The sequence below is a fragment of the Trichomycterus rosablanca genome, chromosome 15, assembly GCF_030014385.1.
Source record: "Trichomycterus rosablanca isolate fTriRos1 chromosome 15, fTriRos1.hap1, whole genome shotgun sequence".
NCBI lineage: Eukaryota > Metazoa > Chordata > Actinopteri > Siluriformes > Trichomycteridae > Trichomycterus > Trichomycterus rosablanca.
The window spans coordinates 12019721-12042785 of record NC_086002.1 but is presented as its reverse complement, the minus strand read 5'-3'; the positions used below and the strand labels follow the sequence as shown (position 1 = coordinate 12042785).

Genomic DNA, 23065 nt, shown 5'->3' with positions numbered 1-23065 from the left:
TTACCTATCTTCCTAATTTGTTAGCTTGCATGTGTAATGTAATTTATACAAGCTAAACTTGGATCATTTGCACATAAATTTAGTTACTGTGAATTGGCAGCCAGTTTCCTGAAGAATAAAATATGGTGGATCAGACCCAACATGTCTTAAAGAAATGTCATTTTAGCCTTATATGGTCATACATTCTAATCAGATGACTATAAAGGACTGAGAAACAATTTCAAAGCTGTAGAGGACACTGAGTCTACTCTGATCTGACTCAAAAGAGAAAAAATATTTTTGTGCTACTAGACAAAATCTTACAAAAAAGGTAACATTAATGTATTGCATGTGTAATTACTGATACTTGATTGTTTCTACTATAGTTACTACTTGTAGCTGTACAACAAAAGTTACTTTGATATTATTGGTAATATTACGTCAGCAGCTACTACTAATGATACTGCTAGAACAGTGTGTACTACAGCTTCAGCATGTTGAATTTTAAAATAAATTTTGATTTTTTATATAACATGTAATACAAAGAAATATAACAGTAACTATATAAATAACAACTTTTCACTGGCAAACATTTGTATTAAAATGAAGACGCTAATAAGAACTAAATGTTGCTTAATAAGGCTATATAATAAGTTGCTATGTTTTTGACAATATAAACAGTACTTCACTCATCTTCCTTTGTCCATGTACTACTCATTTACATTTTCAGCATTTAGCAGACGCTTTTATTCAAAGCGACTTACAATACTGTGACAGTACATTGTCTAAGCAATTGAGGGTTAGGGGCCTTGCTCAAGGGCCCAACAGTGGCAACTTGGCAGTGGTGGGGCTTGAACCAGGGACCTTTTGATGACTAGCCCAGCACCTTAACCGCTAGGCTACAACTGCCTTATTACTCCATTCTACTTTTCTTGGACTTGCTGTTTGCAGTAGTTGCCACATTATTGCAGTGTCTGTGTTCACAAAGCCCCTAATCATCTTAATAATGGCTCCAAAATGTAAGTGTAGTCATGCTGGTAGTGCTTCTAAGCCTAGTAGTCATGATGATCTTTCTGAGAATAGAAAAAAAACAATGTAAATGTTGGTAAAAGTCCTGCTGTGCATAATTCATCAGTTGTATTTTACAGTATTTAGGTATGTTACACAAATATCAAACTTAACAGTACATTCTACTGAAAAGTATGCACATTTTATATTTTAATGCTCAAAGTTGATCCAAAATGTAAATCACTTCTTTTGATTTGTATTTCATATATTACATCTATATTGCTCTAAAAATAGAAAATGATCTATTTCTAATTCTGTAGGTCATTAGAAAAAAAGCTCTAAAACATTTGCTGTCAATAACTGCATAACTTGACTAGCATTTTAGAAATGACAACTAATAATGTATCATTCTAAATCCTAAATTATGATAAATTAGAGCTAAAGCCAATTTATGGTAAATATGGTGCAAAATATGGTGTCCCTAAAGAACATTTCCCCGAGTCATTACGCCACCAAAGTCTAGACTTTTGACACAAAGCAAATTGGTTTGCATAGATCTGAGCTGCATATGTCAGATCCTTACCTTACATAAAGCTGAAATAGAGATGAATTAGACCAGTATTCTCAAGTGAGCCTTTTTTGTTTTCAACAAACTTTCGGTGAGCAAACTTTCTCACCATTCTGACATTTATCATGAACATTGCCTGAGAACATTAACTTAAACTGAGTCTGCATATGTTCCTAAAAAAGTGAGTAGAGAGTGTATAATTACTGTGTTACTACGCTTGATTCCTAATGTTTTAAGGCTATCATAATCATATCATCTTCATTCCTCTAATAAATTGTGATCATATTAAAATCAGTTGGAGATTAAATAGTGTTGAATGTAAATTTATACTTTAAAAACACAGTAAATAGTTTGTGAATTCCACTCTGTGTCTTATTTCAGGTGTTACTCTGTGGGATAAAGCATCATTGGATAAAGATGTGGATGTGCGTCGACAGCCTAAGACTGATCTGAAATTTCTTGCTTCTGACTCTGTTCGTGAGAAGGCCAGTCTAATGGATGTGAGCGCCTCTCTTAAGGCCAGCTTCCTGGGTGGTTTGATCGAAGTTGGTGGCTCAGCCAGATTTATGAATGACAAAAAGTCCTCGGCACGTCAGTCCCGGGTTACTATGTACTATGGTCAGACTACGAAATTCGCACAACTTACCATGACCCAGCTGGGCAAAATTACTTACCCTGCAGTGTTTGATGACCAGACGGCAACTCATATTGTCACAGCTGTACTACATGGAGCTCAAGCTTTCATGGTATTTGATCTAATAGCTGCATCAAATAAAAACAAACAACAAATTGAAGGAAACCTGAACGTAATGGTCAAAAAGATTCCATCATTTTCTGTTGAGGGAAGCGGATCTCTGAAGTTGACGGACAGTGAACAAAAAACAGCTGACAACATACAGTGTATCACAAAAGTGAGTACACCCCTCACATTTCTGCAAATATTTCATTATATCTTTTCATGGGACAACACTATAGACATGAAACTTGGATATAACTTAGAGTAGTCAGTGTACAACTTGTATAGCAGTGTAGATTTACTGTCTTCTGAAAATAACTCAACACACAGCCATTAATGTCTAAATGGCTGGCAACATAAGTGAGTACACCCCACAGTGAACATGTCCAAATTGTGCCCAAAGTGTCAATATTTTGTGTGACCACCATTATTATCCAGCACTGCCTTAACCCTCCTGGGCATGGAATTCACCAGAGCTGCACAGGTTGCTACTGGAATCCTCTTCCACTCCTCCATGATGACATCACGGAGCTGGTGGATGTTAGACACCTTGAACTCCTCCACCTTCCACTTGAGGATGCGCCACAGGTGCTCAATTGGGTTTAGTCCATCACCTTTACCTTCAGCTTCCTCAGCAAGGCAGTTGTCATCTTGGAGGTTGTGTTTGGGGTCGTTATCCTGTTGGAAAACTGCCATGAGGCCCAGTTTTCGAAGGGAGGGGATCATGCTCTGTTTCAGAATGTCACAGTACATGTTGGAATTCATGTTTCCCTCAATGAACTGCAGCTCCCCAGTGCCAGCAACACTCATGCAGCCCAAGACCATGATGCTACCACCACCATGCTTGACTGTAGGCAAGATACAGTTGTCTTGGTACTTCTCACCAGGGCGCCGCCACACATGCTGGACACCATCTGAGCCAAACAAGTTTATCTTGGTCTCGTCAGACCACAGGGCATTCCAGTAATCCATGTTCTTGGACTGCTTGTCTCCAGCAAACTGTTTGCGGGCTTTCTTGTGCGTCAGCTTCCTTCTGGGATGACGACCATGCAGACCGAGTTGATGCAGTGTGCGGCGTATGGTCTGAGCACTGACAGGCTGACCTCCCACGTCTTCAACCTCTGCAGCAATGCTGGCAGCACTCATGTGTCTATTTTTTAAAGCCAACCTCTGGATATGACGCCGAACACGTGGACTCAACTTCTTTGGTCGACCCTGGCGAAGCCTGTTCCGAGTGGAACCTGTCCTGGAAAACCGCTGTATGACCTTGGCCACCATGCTGTAGCTCAGTTTCAGGGTGTTAGCAATCTTCTTATAGCCCAGGCCATCTTTGTGGAGAGCAACAATTCTATTTCTCACAACCTCAGAGAGTTCTTTGCCATGAGGTGTCATGTTGAATATCCAGTGGCCAGTATGAGAGAATTGTACCCAAAACACCAAATTTAACAGCCCTGCTCCCCATTTACACCTGGGACCTTGACACATGACACCAGGGAGGGACAACGACACATTTGGGCACAATTTGGACATGTTCACTGTGGGGTGTACTCACTTATGTTGCCAGCTATTTAGACATTAATGGCTGTGTGTTGAGTTATTTTCAGAAGACAGTAAATCTACACTGCTATACAAGCTGTACACTGACTACTCTAAGTTATATCCAAGTTTCATGTCTATAGTGTTGTCCCATGAAAAGATATAATGAAATATTTGCAGAAATGTGAGGGGTGTACTCACTTTTGTGATACACTGTACATTGTACATTTTATGGTGATTATGAGATTGACACAAATCCCACCACGTGTCAGCATGGGTGACAGTATTTCAGGTAGATTAAAATATTGCTACTTAATATCTGCTTATATCCATCACAGACCGCACCCTATGTGATTGCAATTCCTGGAGGTCCTAAAACAGGAATGGCTTGTACTTCCAAGGGGATGCTCCTACCAAAGGACAACTGTATGTATTCATGACCACACAAAATACAACAAATCAGACTAAATAATGACATACTGCATTAAGATAAACATATAATAATGAAATATTTTTTTTTTTTACAGAGTTGCAATGAATCATAAACTTGGACCGAATGATCAAGATGACATCGCTTTTCACTTAAAGACCACTTATAATGTTTCAATGATACGTAATAGTAGAAGGAAAGGGTATTGGGAGACACATGAAGAGACACAAGGGTGTCCTATATACAAGGGATCTGCATTTGATGTCTTTACTGTGGCTAAAACAGAAGGCTTTGAGGTATAGATATTGGTGAATAAGGAAAAAAGTAATGCATGTATAAAAGTAAAATCATTACACTAATTAAAATTGTTGTTTTTTTAGGTTTATATAAATGGACAGTTTAGTTTCCTTTTTAAGCACCGCATGTCAGTGGAGAGCGTGACTTACATTGAGATTCTTGGAGATGTCGTAATGAACACCGTTGGTCTTGTTTCAGTAAGTCAGATAAGTTTGGTGATGAGGGTCTTTCAAGTAGGATTTTAAGCAGTAAAGCACAAGCAGCATTTGTTTTCCTTATGTCATTCTGCACATTTCTGTTCTTCACAGAACTGGAGCAAATCTACTTTTGCAAAGGAACTTAGTCCTGGTGCCTCCCGCCAGCGCTCTTGTGACATTCAGTCTGATATAAACTATCCAGTTTGCAGCCCAGTGAGTATCACAGCACCTAAACATATTTTACATTGATTTTGAAATAAATTTAACATTCATTTATTAAGACTGTAAGATCAATTAATTAAGGTTGAGAATAAATCACTGTTTGTACCCTAAGTGTTTTTAATCACAGAGCAAACCATATGTGGGTCGAATAATTTCTGGCTTGAGACCTGGACTGGCTTTGTTTTTCCATGGTGTTTTTCCTGTAGATTCTCAAAGGTATGTTTGACAGTAATGTCTAGATTTTACAATTTGTAACCATTTTACATACAAATGTCTTATATTCATGTAGAAATATACTGCCAGGCAAAAAGGCTTCAAAAAGGCTAGGGTCAATTTATTGGTCAGGTCAAGGGTCACTAATGTCATGTGGCAATAAAATGACATGAGCTGTCTATTTGAATGTACTGAATGCCATTATCCCATCAATTGACGTTTTCTTTCCTGATGGCATGGGCAGAATCCAGAATAGCAATGCCAAGATTTATCAAATTAAATTTGTGAAAAATTGGTTGAGAGAATTGGCCACCACAGAATCCTGACCTTAACCCCATTAAAAGTCTTTGGGGTGTGCTGGAGAAAATTTTAAGGTAACTACAAAACCTTGGGCAGAAGTGTGTGCAATTTTGGATGAAAGTGAATGTTGTAGGTACATGAGGTTGGTACAACTATTCCATGGCAAATGCACATCTTAATCAAAGTTAAATGTGGTCCACAAGTTTTTTTTCTATAAATAAAAACATTAATTCTTAAATTATTGTGTCTGTAGCAATTTTGAAATTAATCTGAAGACTGGAACAAGGGCAGAAGATGACATTGTTTTACACTTTAACCCCGTACATACGCTGTGGTGTTTAATGACAGAAAGAGCTGGCAATGGGGTTCTGAAGTAAGGCTCCAGGAAAACCCATTTTCCCTTGGAGCAGCCTTTGATATATTTATAGTGATTAAACCAGAGTGCTATGAGGTAAAGGGCTTAAATATTTAAATTGTGTGTATCATTAATTTTAGTAAAGCAATTAATCCGTTTAGTCTTATAATACATTTTTCATTACTTTTTTTTGGTAATTGTGAATGGCGCGTCTTATTATAAGTTTAACCATCGTGTACCAGTGGAAAAAGTGACTTCACTTAACATCTGTAATGTCTTCATAAACTACTTTGGAATCACTGAAGTAAGTCTTTTTTTTCATACAATGACAGTAGATAAAAACTGTAGATAACTTGTCTGGCTCAATTACAGTAATTGAAATCTTATGTACAGCATATGCATTAAAGATCAAAGGGTCAGAATAACTAATTTCATAATGTGATTTTTACACATACACTGTCAGTCAGTAGCGAACCATGACTATAATCCCTAAACCTTAGCCCTCTGAGGTTATTGTGTCCTCTCCTGAAATACTGCAAAAGTTAAGAAGCAAACATTAAGATGATAGTTCAGCAAGCAACTTGTTCATTTCTGAAGCATAATGCATGTTCTCCTTACTTTTTATCACATTAATTCAGCTTCTTAATCAAGTCAAAAAAGTAAGTTTAAAAAGTGTTACAATAGGATTTGGGAAACTAGCAAAGAACAGCGAGAGCCATTATCCTCAAATGTACCAACAGTGGCAAATCCAATTTCTTTTAAGAATGCATCAACAATAACAACAAAAAAACATCTAAAAAACATCAGGCATTAAAGAGCAGGTCCCATTACATCTGTCATAGAGCTAAAAGAGCATTTTACAATTAGAGCATAATACCACAAGTCAAACATCAGAGTGGTAGTGGGATGATGGGGGATTCTCTCATTACAAGTCACCTCTGAAAGATGTAAACAAAATTCAGGTTTTGCAGTGACCTAGTCAAAGTAAAAACTTAAACAGGCATTTAAGCTCTAAAGATCTCCAATGTGAATGAATCCATGCAAATCCAAAGAAGAGTGAACCAAAATGCCTCCACAGCAATGTGAAAAACAGATCACTTGTTGAAAGCAGTTGGTTGCAAATGCTGTGTGTTGATAAAAATCTATGTCTATTTAGTGAAAATAGCAGCTTCTAAATGCCATAAACGTACATGTAAATGAAAAGAGCAATAATCAGATTAGGTGTTTGTTAAGAAGGCTTAGCTGGCAACTGGAATTCCTTTTCACACTATACTCATTAAAACAGGTCTTAATAGAACTCACTTTGAACACATTAATACTTTAATACATGCCTCGATCTACAACAGTCACTGAAATATGAATGTAATAACCAGACAAAGCACAGAAACAACTTGTGTTGTGGGTTAGTCATAAGCACAATAATAGCTAAAAAAAAAAGTATACTGTAAAACAATCTACCTATTTAACTGAACAATTTACTAAGTAAGGTCATGTGTGTTCTTGAGGCAATAAAAAGATAGAAGGTTATTTGAGGAATTTTAGTAAATATGTAACAAGTTTAAACTTTTTTGGGTAGGAACATTTCCAAAAATACCTAGCTATAGAAAATGTTCTTTTATTACTATGGACTCTCAACTGATCTTAAAATCCACAAAATAAATCTAACATTATTAACATAAAGTATTAAAATGTATAAGAGAGAGAGAGAGAGAGAGAGAGAGAGAGAGAGAGAGAGAGAGAGAGAGAGAGAGAGCGGGTAATACAATAGCTATAAAGCAATAAAATGTTTTTATTCTTTTTTCCACCAGGTAAAGACAACCATTCCAGCCCATATTTAGGGACACTGATAATCCAAAGAAGCCTTGACCAGATGTTTTCCTTTTTTAAACAGTTTTACCATCTGGTTGTCATTAATATTAGGAACATTTTATTCTTTGATGCTTTTTCTGATCATTTTCATGCTACAACAGCAATATCAGCACGCAATAATCATTCTAATAATTTGATTTATTATTTAAGGTTGCTTGATAAATAAACTTTATAGCCTGGGGTGAATGGTGTATTTTTAGTGTCTAAAGAATGCGATCACCTTCAAACCAATTCTTAAATAACTCATAATTCAATATGTTAAAAAGACAGTTGATGGAAGTTTTATGAAATGTTTTCATAAAATCTAATAATAGTATTTGTTACTGGGGGTGTGTTAAATGGTATCATCTGTTATCATTGCTTATGAAGTCACAATGTTACATTTGGATTTGAATGAGTTATTATATTTAGTGCATTTATATTCATTTTAAAGTAAAAGACACCACTTCAAGCACCCCATATCAAAATGTTAAGTCTGGGCAAACATTTAACTGTATTGATTAAATCCTTTGTCACAGTTTTACCCAAACAAATCATTTTTCTTTCTTTTCATTTATTGCATGTTATTGTTCATGTAACTTCATGTACCATTTTCATGTTTTTTCCCCACTTAAAGCCCCTGCTATCCAGGCACAAAACTGATTCTTGTTGGATATTCTTTGAATAAAGCTGAACAAGATCGCAACAATGGGTTTATTGTGTATTTTACTGTTTATTTAAACAGAATCATTATCTGCACATACATTTATTAATGTGAATATTTAATCATTTTAACCTGGTAAAGATTAGTAAGGCACTATTTCATTAAGAATATTATCAAGATCAATTAAGAATTTTACCTATAAGTAAAAGCAAATTTTCTAATAAACCTTATTTGCAAAGGGGGTTGAATAATTTTGATTTCAACTGTAGCCCATGAATGGGTTTTGAACAGGTGACTGTGGAGGAAAGTCTATAACAATTAAAGAAAATCATAGATGGATGGATGGATGGATAGATAGAGATAAAAGATTCAACATAATTTAAAATCAAGCAAAGGCCATGTAACCTTCATCTTGGTTGATGATGCTACCAGTTCAAATTTTAAGTGCAACAAGTGCCGTTATAAGGCAACAACTGTTCAAAAACAAAGCAGTAGACAACACAAAAGCAGCATCCAGGAAAGGCTGAGTCTTTAATGAGCAAAAATGGCCAGAGGATCTCCAGTTTGTCAACAAATGCGTGAGAAAATTATTGAACAAAGGCATGGCTGCAAAAGAAGAGGGTACAGTTACTGGACTGACCTGCCTGCAATGCTGACCTGTCCACAATAGAGAATGTGTGGAGAATGTTGAAATGAAAAATGCGACGTCGACCCCGTACTGTTGACCCCATAATCTTAAGACGTGTTTGCAGGAGGAATGGGACAAAATAAAACCTGAAACACTAAATCACTTGGTATCACTTTTGGAATGTGTTGCAGACCTGAAATGCAGGAATAGATTGTTTATTAATAAATTAAATGAAGTTGACCAGACAGAACATGAAATATCTCATGTTCGTCCTGCCTGCAATGTAATAAAAGTTCAAGTAAATGTTTTTTATTATTTGCATTTTCCATGCTGTCCCAACTTTTTCTGATTTAAAGGTTGTACACCAAACCTCAACATAGCACAATAAATCAACACTGTGCTTTTTTCAGGAACCACAGAAACCTCCTGAATACTGGAAAAGAAACATTTTATTTTCTCTTAAAGCACTTCTCATTTACAAGTCATCGTTGTAATCTAGGGATTTTAAGGTGTTTTTCTGGGTTCTGCATTCAATGAAACCTTGGTAAGAATAAAGTGGTTATAATGGATTAATATATGAGGATTGTCTTTTTACTTTGCTTCACCCTAAGGTGGCAATACTACCCACTAAAACTCTTGTGCTTTGATATACTGTAGCTTCCCCTATGTATACTTTTGTTCTTTCAAACACTTGCACTGCAGTCAGATATTTTAACAGTCAGTTTGGATATTATGATGCTTTGAATGGAATTATTAAAAATGCAAATGTTACTGATGTAACATTAAAATTAAAATAATGAAACATGCACACAAGCTGAAAAATTGTGGAACTTGTATAGCTTGCAGTCTGCTAAAATGCTTTAAGCTTGAATATTTTTGTAGATTTCAGTAAGACTCGGGGATAACACCAAGTGCAAATTTATACCTGTACTTTTCCCTACATACAGCTAACACCCAATTTTCTGCTTTTTAAAGCAAATCATGTAAGTAGATAATTACATACAAATCAGTTACATTACGGTGTGTTTACTATGACTTTGAAGTTTGACTTTCTACTATAAGTTACCAGAAAATACACATAATTATTTCATTATTATATTCAAGATGTTTAACTACCTCAGTCCAATGTCAGACCCTTTACTGCTAAACAAAAACTACTAGAGCTACATGACATGACCTGTATGTCTGTTAGAAAAAGACTGAATACATATGGTAAAATCTCCTGAACAAACCACAAAAGATGAGACCAAGGAAAAGATGTTTAGTCATCTGCACAGTGCCATTACAACCAAACACAGCATATTACTACAAACATATTACACCAAATGTCAAGTATGGTGGTGGATGGGTGAGGATTTGTCCAGCAGCTTAATTGTGTCTTGCATCAGTACAATGATTCCAAACACACCAACAATTCAACATTTGATTAACAAAAAAGACCTCAAGAAGATCAAGTCTTAATCGCAGATCCCACTGAGATGCTGTTGCAAGATCTTAAGGAGAGCTGCACATAAATATATGCCCTTTAACATACACCGATCAGCCATAACATTAAAACCACCTCCTTGTTTCTACACACACTGTCCATTTTATCAGCTCCACTTACCATATAGAAGCACTTTGTAGTTCTACAATTACTGACTGCAGTCCATCTGTTTCTCTACATATCTTTTTAGCATCTTTTCACCCTGTTCTTCAATGGTCAGAACCACGACAGAGCAGGTTATGGCTGATCGGTGTATATAACCTAAAGTGAGTTTGTAAAGGAAAACAGGCCAAAATATATCCAAACCAATGTAGTAGATAAAAAAAACTCTTATAGAACATTTACATTATAGAAAACACTTTTTACATCTGGTTTCTGAATGATGATTTACTTTTAGTAAAAAAAAAAAAATAACTTGCATACTTAAAACTGTAGTATGTTTTAGTGTATAGACATTGGTGAGAACTACAAAAGTGTTATTCAGACCCTGACAAATAAAATAAAAAATAGGTTAAAAAAATCTTATTACTTATCATCATAATTTGTTAGTCTGCATGTCTAATGTAATTTATACAAGTTACCTTCTTCCAAACTTGAATTATTTGCACAAAAATTTAGTTACTGTGAATTGGCAGCCAGTTTCCTGAAGAATAAAATATGGTGGATCAGACCCAACATGTCCCAAATAAATCTCATTTTAGTCTTATATGGTCATACATTCTAATCAGATGACTATAAAAGACTGAGAAACAATTTCAAAGCTGTAGAGGACACTGAGGCTACTCTGATCTGACTCAATAGAGAAAAAATAATTCTGTGCTACTAAAAACTTACAAAAAAGGTAATATCAATGTATTGCATGTGTTATTACTGATACTTGATTGTTTCTACTATAGTTACTACTTGTAGCTGTACAACAAGTTACTTTGATATTATTGCTAATATTATACCAGCAGCTACTACTAATGATACTGCTAGAACAGTGTGTACTACAGCTTCAGCATGTTGAATTTTAAAATAAATGTAGATTTATATAAATATAACATGTAATATAAAGAATTATAACAGTAACTATATAAATAACATTTTATTTAGAGCGAAGACGCTAATAAGAACTAAATGCTGCCTAATAATGCTATATAATAAGTTGCTGTGTTTTTGACAGTCATGGAACCCAAAGTGATTGAGATGGCAGCCCTTGGAAGGGCCCTGCATCCTGGCATGTTGTATGACTGCCGCAGTGATTCATTTATTCCAGGTAAACCTCCCTTCATGTTCCTAATTCCACAATCTGAAGTTGTATTTCATATTTAATACAGTGTATAAAGTAAGACAGTGATGATTTATTCAGCTTAACCATAAATGGATCTGACAAGTATTTTTAAATAGTTTAAAGTAGGCAGATTCAGTTAGCAATAAAACAGTACTTCACTCAGCTTCCTTTGTTTATGTACTATACATTTTTGGCATTTGGCAGACACTTTTATTCAAAGCGACTTACAATACTGTTACAGTACATTGTCTAAGCAATTGAGGGTTAAGGGTCTTGCTCAAGGGCCCAACAGTGGCAATCTGGCAGTGGTGGAGCTTGAACCAGCAACCTTTTGACGACTAGCCTAGCACCTTAACTGCTAGGCTACAACTGCCCTACTACTCCATATCTACTTTTTTTGTTCTTGCTGTTTGCAGTAGTTGCCCCATTTTTGCAGTGTCTGTGTTCACAAAGCCCCTATTCATCTTAATAATGGCTCCAAAATGTAAGAGTAGTGATGCTGGTAGTGCTAGTAGTCATGATGATCTTTCTGAGAATAGAAAAAAAAAAACAATGTAAATGTTGGTAAAGCCTACTTTGCATAATTCATCGGTTCTATTTTACAGTATTTACGTATGTTACACAAATATCAAACTTAATAGCGCTCAGTATTACCTGTGGATACGAAGACTGCTGCATTTTTGGAGGCTTTGCAAACATTAATCAACTACAAAACAAAAACAATACTTTAATATGTGTGAATTACTATTAGGAACACTGACAAACAGTACATTCTACTGTAAAGTATGCAGATTTGATATTTTAATGCTCAAAGCTGATCCAAAATATAAATCACTTCTTTTTATTTGTATTTCATATATTACATCTATAGTGCTCTAAAAATAGAAAATGATCTATTTCTAATTCTGTAGGTTATTAGAAAAAAAGCTCTAAAACATTGCTGTTAATAACTGCATAACTTGACTAGCATTTTAGAAATGACAACTGATAATGTATCATTCTTTTATATTAGTGTTTCATGTTTGCATGTACTTGCAAGACTTCATCCTAAATTATGGTAAATTACAGCTAAAGCCTATGGTTAATATGGTGCATTAATTGCAGAACAAGTATCATTTTATCATCACAATATAAACTATGTTTATATAATGGCACCATGTAACTATTGCAGATTTGCCAGTTCTACCACATCTCAAACTTGCTCTATTGGATTTAGAACCGGTGACTGCAAGTTCAGTAAAATTTCCATAGACATGAAATTGGTGTGAGATGACATGTGCTTTGTGACACTGTGCTTTATATTACTGGAAGTATAATAATGGCCATAAAGGGATGCACATGATCAGCAACAATACTCATGTGAACAATGCTTAATTCATATCGTAATCATGTTTGTTATTGTCTTCATTCCTGTAATAAATTATGACCATAATAAAATCAGTTGGAGATTAAATAGTGTTGGTGGTAAATATATACTTTAAAAACATAGCAAATAGTTTGTGAATTCCACTCTGTGTCTTATTTCAGGTGTTACTCTGTGGGATAAAGCATCATTAGATAAAGATGTGGATATGCGTCGACAGCCTAAGACTGATCTGAAATTTCTTGCTTCTGACTCTGTTCGTGAGAAGGCCAGTCTAATAGATGTGAGTGCCTCCCTTAAGGCCAGCTTCCTGGGTGGTTTGATTGAAGTTGGTGGCTCAGCCAGATTTATGAATGACAAAAAGTCCTCGGCACGTCAGTCCCGGGTTACTATGTACTATGGTCAGACTACGAAATTCGCACAACTTACCATGACCCAGCTGGGCAAAGTTACCTACCCTAAAGTGTTTGATGACCAGACAGCAACTCATGTTGTCACAGCTGTACTGTATGGAGCTCAAGCTTTCATGGTATTTGATCTAACAGCTGCATCAAATGAAAACAAACAACAAATTGAAGGAAACCTGAATGTAATGGTCAAAAAGATTCCAGCATTTTCTGTTGAGGGAAGTGGATCTCTAAAGTTGACAGACAGTGAACAAAAAACAGCTGACAACATACATTGTACATTTTATGGTGATTATGAGATTGACACAAATCCCACCACGTACAAGGAAGCACTGCAGCTGTACCAGAAATTACCTTCTATTTTAAGGCAAAAAGAAAATGATGCTGTACCAGTAAAAGTGTGGCTCTATCCTCTTGCACGTTTGGATAGTAAAGCAGCTAGGCTGGAGAGAGAAATTGGTGAGACACTGATCTCTAAATCAGAAGCTTTACTGGAGAAGATTGGAGAGGCAGATATAATGTCCAATGACTTACTTGCAAACACAATAAATAATGATTACACAGATGTGAAACAAAGGCTGAAGACATTTCAGGAGTCACTTAGGTTCTACAAGGGAATGCTTCTGAAAGCCCTCAGCAAGCTTCTTCCTTTGATTCGGGGAGGGAAGGAGACAGAACAGGCACTAGCAAACCTCCTAACCATCCATGACAAGTCACCGTTTACAGAAAACACAGTCAGTACATGGTTAGAGAACAGTCAGAGTGAACTGGATCTGCTGTATTTCTATAGCCAGCAACTGAGCGGCATTCAACTTATGAAATCGTCAAGCTCTTTGACCAACGTTCTTATTGATCCTACTGTTGACACTGTGCTATGCTTTACTTATACTTCTCTAAAGAACGCAGATCCATATCTGTCCACAGTAACTGAATTCCTCAAACCAGATCAGTTCGAAAAACTGACTCCAGTTCCAAAGTCAAGTGCTGATGACATTCAGTTCTGGTTCATCAGTTTTGACATAACTTCAAAGATGAAAGACAACCTTGTTCTTTTCAAAAGCTTCTATGAATGTAATAAGGATAAGAAGCAAATCAGGTTTGTCATTGCCTCAATCTTAGACACCGCTAACCCCGGAACCTCCATTCGCTTATACAAAAAAGGCAAACTGATAGACAGCAAGTTTCAGCCTGTGTCCAAACCTCCTGCACTCCAAGTAGAGATTCAGGACAAAAATGTGATCCTTAAGCTTCAGAAGTCCCCAACTGGATCAACATTGCGTTACAGAGTGGAGTACAGAACAATACAAGATTCAGGAGCTGAAGCAGCATGGAAAGTGGTGGATACTACAGATGCTCCAGCAACATACACTTTGACTGGACTGGATATAGCAAGCCAATACTGGGTCCGACACAGAGCTGTTGATGATGTGGGAATAAGTGAAGCAAGTGACAACGTCCTCTTCTCTTTCAGAGGGAAGCTCAGTGTTGTTTCAGTGGGCCAGTCAGCGGTTAGTTAATTTTCTAATTATTTTTAATGATTCATTTTTATGAATGCCTTTTATTTTAATAGTAATATTAAGAATTTGTCAAACTGTAAGAACAAAACATCAGTTTGGGTTCCACAGGACTGGTTTACTGCTCCTCTCTGTAATGAACTAAGAAAAAGAATAATGACCAAGATTGGCATCTCACGCTGGAGTCTTTCAACTATTCAGAAAGAGGTCACAATCCTTGCAAACAATGTTGTAAGTAAATATTTCAGTGTTTAAGTCCAGTAATATCAGTGAATTTGCTATTTGAACTGTTAGCATACATTATTAAAACTAATATTACGAGGTAAAAACAGTGGCCTACAGGCAACCAGGCCCGGCTCCACTGCAACAGATAAAACAGTACAAAAACACACTTTAATTTTCAAAGTACATTCCTGTCACTTAAAACAGCTGTTAACCCAAACAGCCCATACAAAACATAGTGGTACTTTCTAGTGGCATCTAAAAACAACCATGTGCCTCGTAGCTCAATGGAGGACCAACAAATAAGCAAGGCTGAAAACCTGCTTATGACTTCTGAAGCGATTCACTTCAGATTTACTCATATGACACCAAACTCCCACAGCAGCGACAGTCACGCACGCCAAACAACCCAGCTCCCCTTTGTTTGCCGAAAGCGGAAGTGAACGATACAGGTGACCCCAGAGCTTTTTATCGTCCCAGTCAGCGTACAGCATTAATTACCACTATTTTTCCAACCTGTGCATAATTATGAAAACACTGTAAAATGCAAACAAATTATGTAAGGACAGGAGGACTAATAAAAAATAAATAAATATGGCACACCAATTTCCAATAAATCGCCTCAGTCCCACCAAGTGGCTCACTTTTCTGGGCGTCCCTTGTCAGCCATACCACATGACACAAAATCAGTGTGAACTATTGTCCTGCCACATTGCATCAGTATGCCAACTATTGTTAATGTTTTATTTGACAGGTTTAACTAATAGTAAACCAATGGTTATCTTCAGGGTGGTAGTTTTGGTTATCAACCACATATTGAACTTGGGTTTTTGATTCTGTTGCTACTAGCCTACCCAAGCACTTAACAATCCCAGTTGGCCATGTCTCAAAAAAAAAGGTCATACGCATAAGAGAAGCTCCTACTGTTTGATAAAAGTGCCAGCATGGGAGACATTAGTGTAGGTAAATTAAAATATTGCTACTTAATATCTGCTTATATCCATTACAGACCGCACCATACGTGATTGCTATTCCTGGAGGTCTTAAAACAGGAATGGCTTTGTACTTCCAAGGGGATGCTAGTACCAATGGACAACTGTATGTATTTATGACCACACAAAATGCAACAGATCAGACTAAATAATGACATACTGCAGTAAGATGAACAACTAATAATGAAAGATATATTTTTTTTTTTTACAGAGTTGCAATGAATAATAAACTTGGACCGAATGATCAAGATGACATCGCTTTTCACTTAAAGGCCACTTACAATGTTTCAATGATACGTAATAGTAGAAGGAAAGGGACTTGGGAGACACATGAAGAGACACAAGCGTGTCCTATATACAAAGGATCTGCATTTGATGTCTTTACTGTGGCTAAAACAGAAGGCTTTGAGGTATAGATATAGATAGGAAAAAGTAATGCATGTATAAAAGTACAATTATCACACTAATTAAAATTGTTGTTTTTTTAGGTTTATATAAATGGACAGTTTAGTTTCCTTTTTAAGCACCGCATGTCAGTGGAGAGCATTACTTACATTGAGATTCTTGGAGATGTCGTAATGAACACCATTGGTCTTGTTCCAGTAAGTCAGATAAGTTTGGTGATGATGGTCTTTCAATTGGGATTTTAAGCAGTAAAGCACAAGCAGGGTTTGTTTTCCTTATGTCATTCTGCACATTTCTGTTCTTCACAGAACTGGAGCAAATCTACTTTTGCTAAGGAACTCTGTGGTGGTGCCTCCCGCCAGCTCTCTTCTGACATTCAGTCTGATATAAACTATCCAGTTTGCAGCCCAGTGAGTATCACAGCACCTAAACATATTGTACATTGATTTTGAAATACATTTAACATTCATTCATTAAGACTGTAAGATCAATTAATTAAGATTGAGAATAAATCACTGTTTGTACCCTTAATGTTTTTAATCACAGAGCAAACCATATGTGGGTCGATTAATTTCTGGCTTGAGACCTGGACTGGCTTTGTTTTTCCAAGGTGTTTTTCCTGTAGATTCTCAAAGGTATGTTTGACAGTAATGTCTAGATTTTACAATTTGTAACCATTTTACATACAAATGTCCTATATTTATGTACAAATATACTGCCAGGCAAAAAGGCTTTGGATAATTCCAGCAGTGAATACTATGTTTCAGCTAGAAACAATTATTTTAATCCTAACTAGGACACTTCTTATTTGTTAAACAACCCTGTCAGAAAATGTATGTTGTGTTACAGTAGGGTCAATTTATTGGTCAGGTCAAGGGTCACTAATGTCATGTGGCAATAAAATGACATGAGCTGTCTACTTGAATGTACTGAATGACATTATCCCATCAATTGACGTTTTCTTTCCTGATGGCATGGGCAGAATCCAGAATAGCAATGCCAAGATTTATCAGATTAAATTTGTGAAAGAGTGGTTGAGAGAATTGGCCACCACAGAATCCTGACCTTAACCCCATTAAAAGTCTTTGGGGTGTGCTGGAGGAAATTTTAAGGTAACTACAAAACCTTGGGCAGAAGTGTATGCAATTTTGGATGAAAGTGATATTTGTAGGTACATGAGGTTGGTACAACTATTCCATGGCAAATGCACATCTTAATCAAAGCTAAATGTGGTCCACAAGTTTTTTTCTATAAATAAAAACATTAATTCTTAAATTATTGTGTCTGTAGCAATTTTGAAATTAATCTGAAGACTGGAACAAGGGCAGAAGATGACATTGTTTTACACTTTAACCCCCGTACATACGCTGTGGTGTTTAATGACAGAAAGAGCTGGCAATGGGGTTCTGAAGTAAGGCTCCAGGAAAACCCATTTTCCCTTGGAGCAGCCTTTGATATATTAATAGTGATTAAACCAGAGTGCTATGAGGTAAAGGGCTTACATATTTAAACTGTGTGTATCATTAATTTTAGTAAAGCAATTAATCAGTTTAGTCTTTTAATACATTTTTCATTACTTTTTTTTAGGTAATTGTGAATGGCGCGTCTTATTATAAGTTTAACCATCGTGTACCAGTGGAAAAAGTGACTTCACTTAACATCTGTAATGTCTTCATAAACTACTTTGGAATCACTGAAGTAAGTCTTTTTTTCATACAATGACAGTAGATAAAAACTGTAGATAACTTGTCTGGCTCAATTACAGTAATTGAAATCTTATGTACAGCATATGCATTAAAGATCAAAGTGTCAGAATAACAAATTTCATAATGTGATTTTTACAAATACACTGTCAGTCAGTAGCGAACCATGACCGTAATCCCTAAACCTTAGCCCTCTGAGGTTATTGTGTCCTCTCCTGAAATACTGCAAAGGTTAAGAAGCAAACATTAAGATGATATTTCAGCCTTAGAAATGCAGCAAGCAACTTGTTCATTTCTGAAGCATAATGTATGTTCTCCTTACTTTTTATCACACTGTAATGTGGGTGTTTGATAGACTGGATGAGTCAAGCTCTGAACCCTCAGAATTATTGTTTTATTGAGCATTTCAGAGGGAGGATTGCTCCCAATTGGCACAGTACAGATATTAACATTCATAGGATGTCTGTGTGGACACAAGTTTTTAAATGAGTGTATTTATGAAAGCTTATCCAACAGCATCTTAATCAATTCAGCTTCTTAATCAAGTCAAAAAAGTAAGTTTAAAAAGTGTTACAATAGGATTTGGAACACTAGCAAACAACAGCGAGAGCCATTATCCTCAAATGTACAAACAATGGCAAATCAAATTTCTTTTAAGAATGCATCAACAAAAACAAACAAACAAACATCTAAAAAACATCAGGCCTTAAAGAGCAGGTCCCATTACATCTGTCATAGAACTAAAAGAGCATTTTACAATTAGTAAAGACACAGTGGGTAGTGTAATGATGGGGGATTCTCTCATTACAAGTCACCTCTGAAAGATGTAAACAAAATTCAGGCTTTGCTGTGACCTAGTCAATGTCAAAACTTAAACAGGCATTTATGCTCTTAAGTTCTCTAATGTGAATGAATCCATGCAAATCCAAAGAAGAGTGAACCAAAATGCCTCCACAGCAATGTGAAGAACAGATCACTTGTTGAAAGCGGTTGGTTGCAAATGCTGTGTGTTGGTAAAAATAGCAGCTTCTAAATGCCATAAACGTACATGTAAATGAAAAGAGCAATAATGAGATTAGGTGTTTGTTAAGAAGGCTTAGCTGGCAACTGGAATTCCTTTTCACACTATACTCATTAAAACAGGTCTTAATAGAACTCACTTTGAACACATTAATACTTTAATACGATCTACAACAGTCACTGAAATATAAATGTAATAACCAGACAAAGCACTGAAACAACTTGTGTTGTGGGTTAGTCATAAGCACAATAATAGCAAAAAAAAAAAAAAAGGATACTGTAAAATAATCTACCTATTTAACTAAACAATTTACTAAGTAAGGTCATGTGTGTTCTTGAGGCAATAAAAAGATGGAAGGTTATTTGAGGAATTTTTGTAAATATGTAACATGTTTAAACTTTTTTGGGTAGGAACATTTCCAAAAATACCTAGCTATAAAAAATGTTTTTTTATTACTATGCACTCTCAACTGATCTTAAAATCCACAAAATAAATCTAACATTATTAACATAAAGTATTAGAATTTAGAGAGAGAGAGAGAGAGAGAGCGAGGGAGAGAGAGCAGGTAATACAATAGATATACAGCAATAAAATGTTTTTATTCTTTTTTCCACCAGGTAAAGACAACCATTCCAGCCCATATTTAGGGACACTGATAATCCAAAGAAGCCTTGACCAGATGTTTTCCTTTTTTAAACAGTTTTACTATCTGGTTGTCATTAATATTAGGAACATCTTATTCTTTGATGCTTTTTCTTATTATTTTCATGCTACAACAGCAATATCAGCACGCAATAATCATTCTAATAATTTGATTTATTATTTAAGGTTGCTTGATGAATAAACTTTATAGCCTGGGGTGAATGGTACTTTTAGTGTTTAAAGAATGCGATCACCTTCAAACCAATTCTTAAATAACTCATAATTCAATATGTTAAAAAGACAGTTGATGGAAGTTTTATGAATTTTTTTCATAAAATCTAATAATAGTATGTGTTACTGGGGGGGTGTTAAATGGTATCATCTGTTATTATTGCTTATGAAGCCACAATGTTGCATTTGGATTTGAATGAGTTATTATATTTAGTGCATTTATATTTACTTTAAAGTAAAAGACACCACTTCAAGCACCCCATATCAAAATGTTAAGTCTGGGCAAACATTTAACTGTATTGATTAAATCCTTTGTCACAGTTTTACCCAAACAAATCATTTTTCTTTCTTTTGATTTATTGCATGTTATTGTTCATGTAACTTCATGTACCATTTTCATGTTTTTTCCCCACTTAAAGCCCCTGCTATCCAGGCACAAAACTGATTCTTGTTGGATATTCTTTGAATAAAGCTAAACAAGATCACAACAATGGGTTTATTGTGTATTTTACTGTTTATTTAAACAGAATCATTATCTGCACATACATTTATTGATGTGAATATTTAATCATTTTAACCTGGTAAAGATTAGTAAGGCACTGTTTGATTAAGAATATTATCAAGATCAATTAAGAATTTTACCTATAAGGAAAAGCTAATTTTCTAATAAACCTTATTTGCAAAGGGGGTTGAATAATTTTGATTTCAACTGTAGCCCATGAATGGGTTTTGAACAGGTGACTGTGGAGGAAAGTCTATAACAATTAAAGAAAATCATAGATGGATGGATGGATGGATAGATAGAGATAAAAGATTCAACATAATTTAAAATCAAGCAAAGGCCATGTAACCTTAATCTTGGTTGATGATGCCACCAGTTCAAATTTTAAGTGCAACAAGTGCCGTTATAAGGCAACAACTGTTCAAAAACAAAGCAGTAGACAACACAAAAGCAGCATCCACGAAAGGCTGAGTCTTTAATGAGCAAAAATGGTCAGAGGATCTCCAGTTTGTCAACAAATGCGTGAGAAAATTATTGAACAAAGGCATGGCTGCAAAAGAAGAGGGTACAGTTACTGGACTGACCTGCCTGCAATGCTGACCTGTCCACAATAGAGAATGTGTGGAGAATGTTGAAATGAAAAATGCGACGTTGACCCCGTACTGTTGACTTCATAATCTTAAGACGTGTTTGCAGGAGGAATGGGACAAAATAAAACCTGAAACACTAAATCACTTGGTATCACTTTTGGAATGTGTTGCAGACCTGAAATGCAGGAATAGATTGTTTATTAATAAATGAAATGAAGTTGACCAGACAGAACATGAAATATCTCATGTTCGTCCTGCCTGCAATGTAAAAAAAGTTCAAGTAAATGTTTTTTATTATTTGCATTTTCCATGCTGTCCCAACTTTTTCTGATTTAAAGGTTGTACACCAAACCTCAACATAGCACAATAAATCAACACTGCTTCTTTCAGGAACCACAGAAACCTCCTGAATACTGGAAAAGAAACATTTTATTTTCTCTTACAGCACTTGTCATTTAGAAGTCATCGTTGTAATCTAGGGATTTTAAGGTGTTTTTCTGGGTTCTGCATTCAATGAAACCTTGGTAAGAATAAAGTGGTTATAATGGATTAATATATGAGGATTGTCTTTTTACTTTGCTTCACCCTAAGGTGGCAATACTACCCACTAAAACTCTTGTGCTTTGATATACAGTAGCTTCCCCTATGTATACTTTTGTTCTTTCAAACACTTGCACTGCAGTCAGATATTTTAACAGTCAGTTTGGATATTATGATGCTTTGAATGGAGTTATTAAAAATGCAAATGTTACTGATGTAACATTAAAATTAAAATAATGAAACATGCACACAAGCTGAAAAATTGTGGAACTTGTATAGCTTGCAGTCTGCTAGAATGCTTTAAGCTTGAATATTTTTGTAGATTTCAGTAAGACTCGGGGATAACACCAAGTGCAAATTTATACCTGTACTTTTCCCTACATACAGCTAACACCCAATTTTCTGCTTTTTAAAGCAAATCATGGAAGTAGATAATTAAATACAAATCAGTTACATTACGGTGTGTTTACTATGACTTTAAAGTTTGACTTTGTACTATAAGTTACCAGAAAATACACATAATTATTTCATGATTATATTCAAGATGTTCAACTACCTCAGTCCAAAGTCAGACCCTTTACTGCTAAACAAAAACTACTAGAGCTACATGACATGACCTATATGCCTGTTAGAAAAAGACTGAATACATATGGTAAAATCTCCTGAACAAACCACAAAAGATGGGACCAAGGAAAAGATGTTTAGTCATCTGCACAGTGCCATTACAACCAAACACAGCATATTACTACAAACATATTACACCAAATGTCAAGTATGGTGGTGGAGGGGTGAGGATTTGTCCAGCAGCTTAATTGTGTCTTGCATCAGTACAATGATTCCAAACACACCAACAATTCAACATTTGATTAACAAAAAAGACCTCAAGAAGACCAAGTCTTAATCGCAGATCTTAATCCCACTGAGATGCTGTTGCAGGATCCTAAGGAGAGCTGCACATAAATATATGCCCTTTAACATACACCGATCAGCCATAACATTAAAACCACCTCCTTGTTTCTACACACACTGTCCATTTTATCAGCTCCACTTACCATATAGAAGCACTTTGTAGTTCTACAATAACTGACTGCAGTCCATCTGTTTCTCTACATATCTTTTTAGCATTTTTTCACCCTGTTCTTCAATGATCAGAACCACGACAGAGCAGGTGTTATTTAGGTGGTGGATCATTC

General features: G+C 35.7%; 1 protein-coding gene across 1 annotated transcript; it reads left to right on the top strand.

Moving 5' to 3' along the window:
• The first annotated feature begins 985 nt into the window (after positions 1-985).
• Positions 986-18529, top strand: LOC134329571 (uncharacterized). Its single transcript, XM_063010855.1, has 13 exons — positions 986-998; positions 1937-2466; positions 4638-4751; positions 4863-4964; positions 5180-5189; positions 11633-11725; positions 13268-15018; positions 16727-16840; positions 16952-17053; positions 17190-17278; positions 17934-18132; positions 18231-18341; positions 18500-18529. The coding sequence occupies exons 1-13, from the start codon at positions 986-988 to the stop codon at positions 18527-18529; spliced, it is 3258 nt and encodes a 1085-aa protein (XP_062866925.1).
• The last annotated feature ends 4536 nt before the right edge of the window (positions 18530-23065 follow it).

What these genes read in the sequence shown, in the direction of transcription:
- LOC134329571 (XM_063010855.1), top strand. An exon ending in CAGTGATTCATTTATTCCAG is followed by an intron (nt 11,726 to 13,267) that starts GTAAACCTCCCT and finishes GTCTTATTTCAG; the next exon opens with GTGTTACTCTGTGGGATAAA. An exon ending in ACTATCCAGTTTGCAGCCCA is followed by an intron (nt 17,054 to 17,189) that starts GTGAGTATCACA and finishes TTTTAATCACAG; the next exon opens with AGCAAACCATATGTGGGTCG.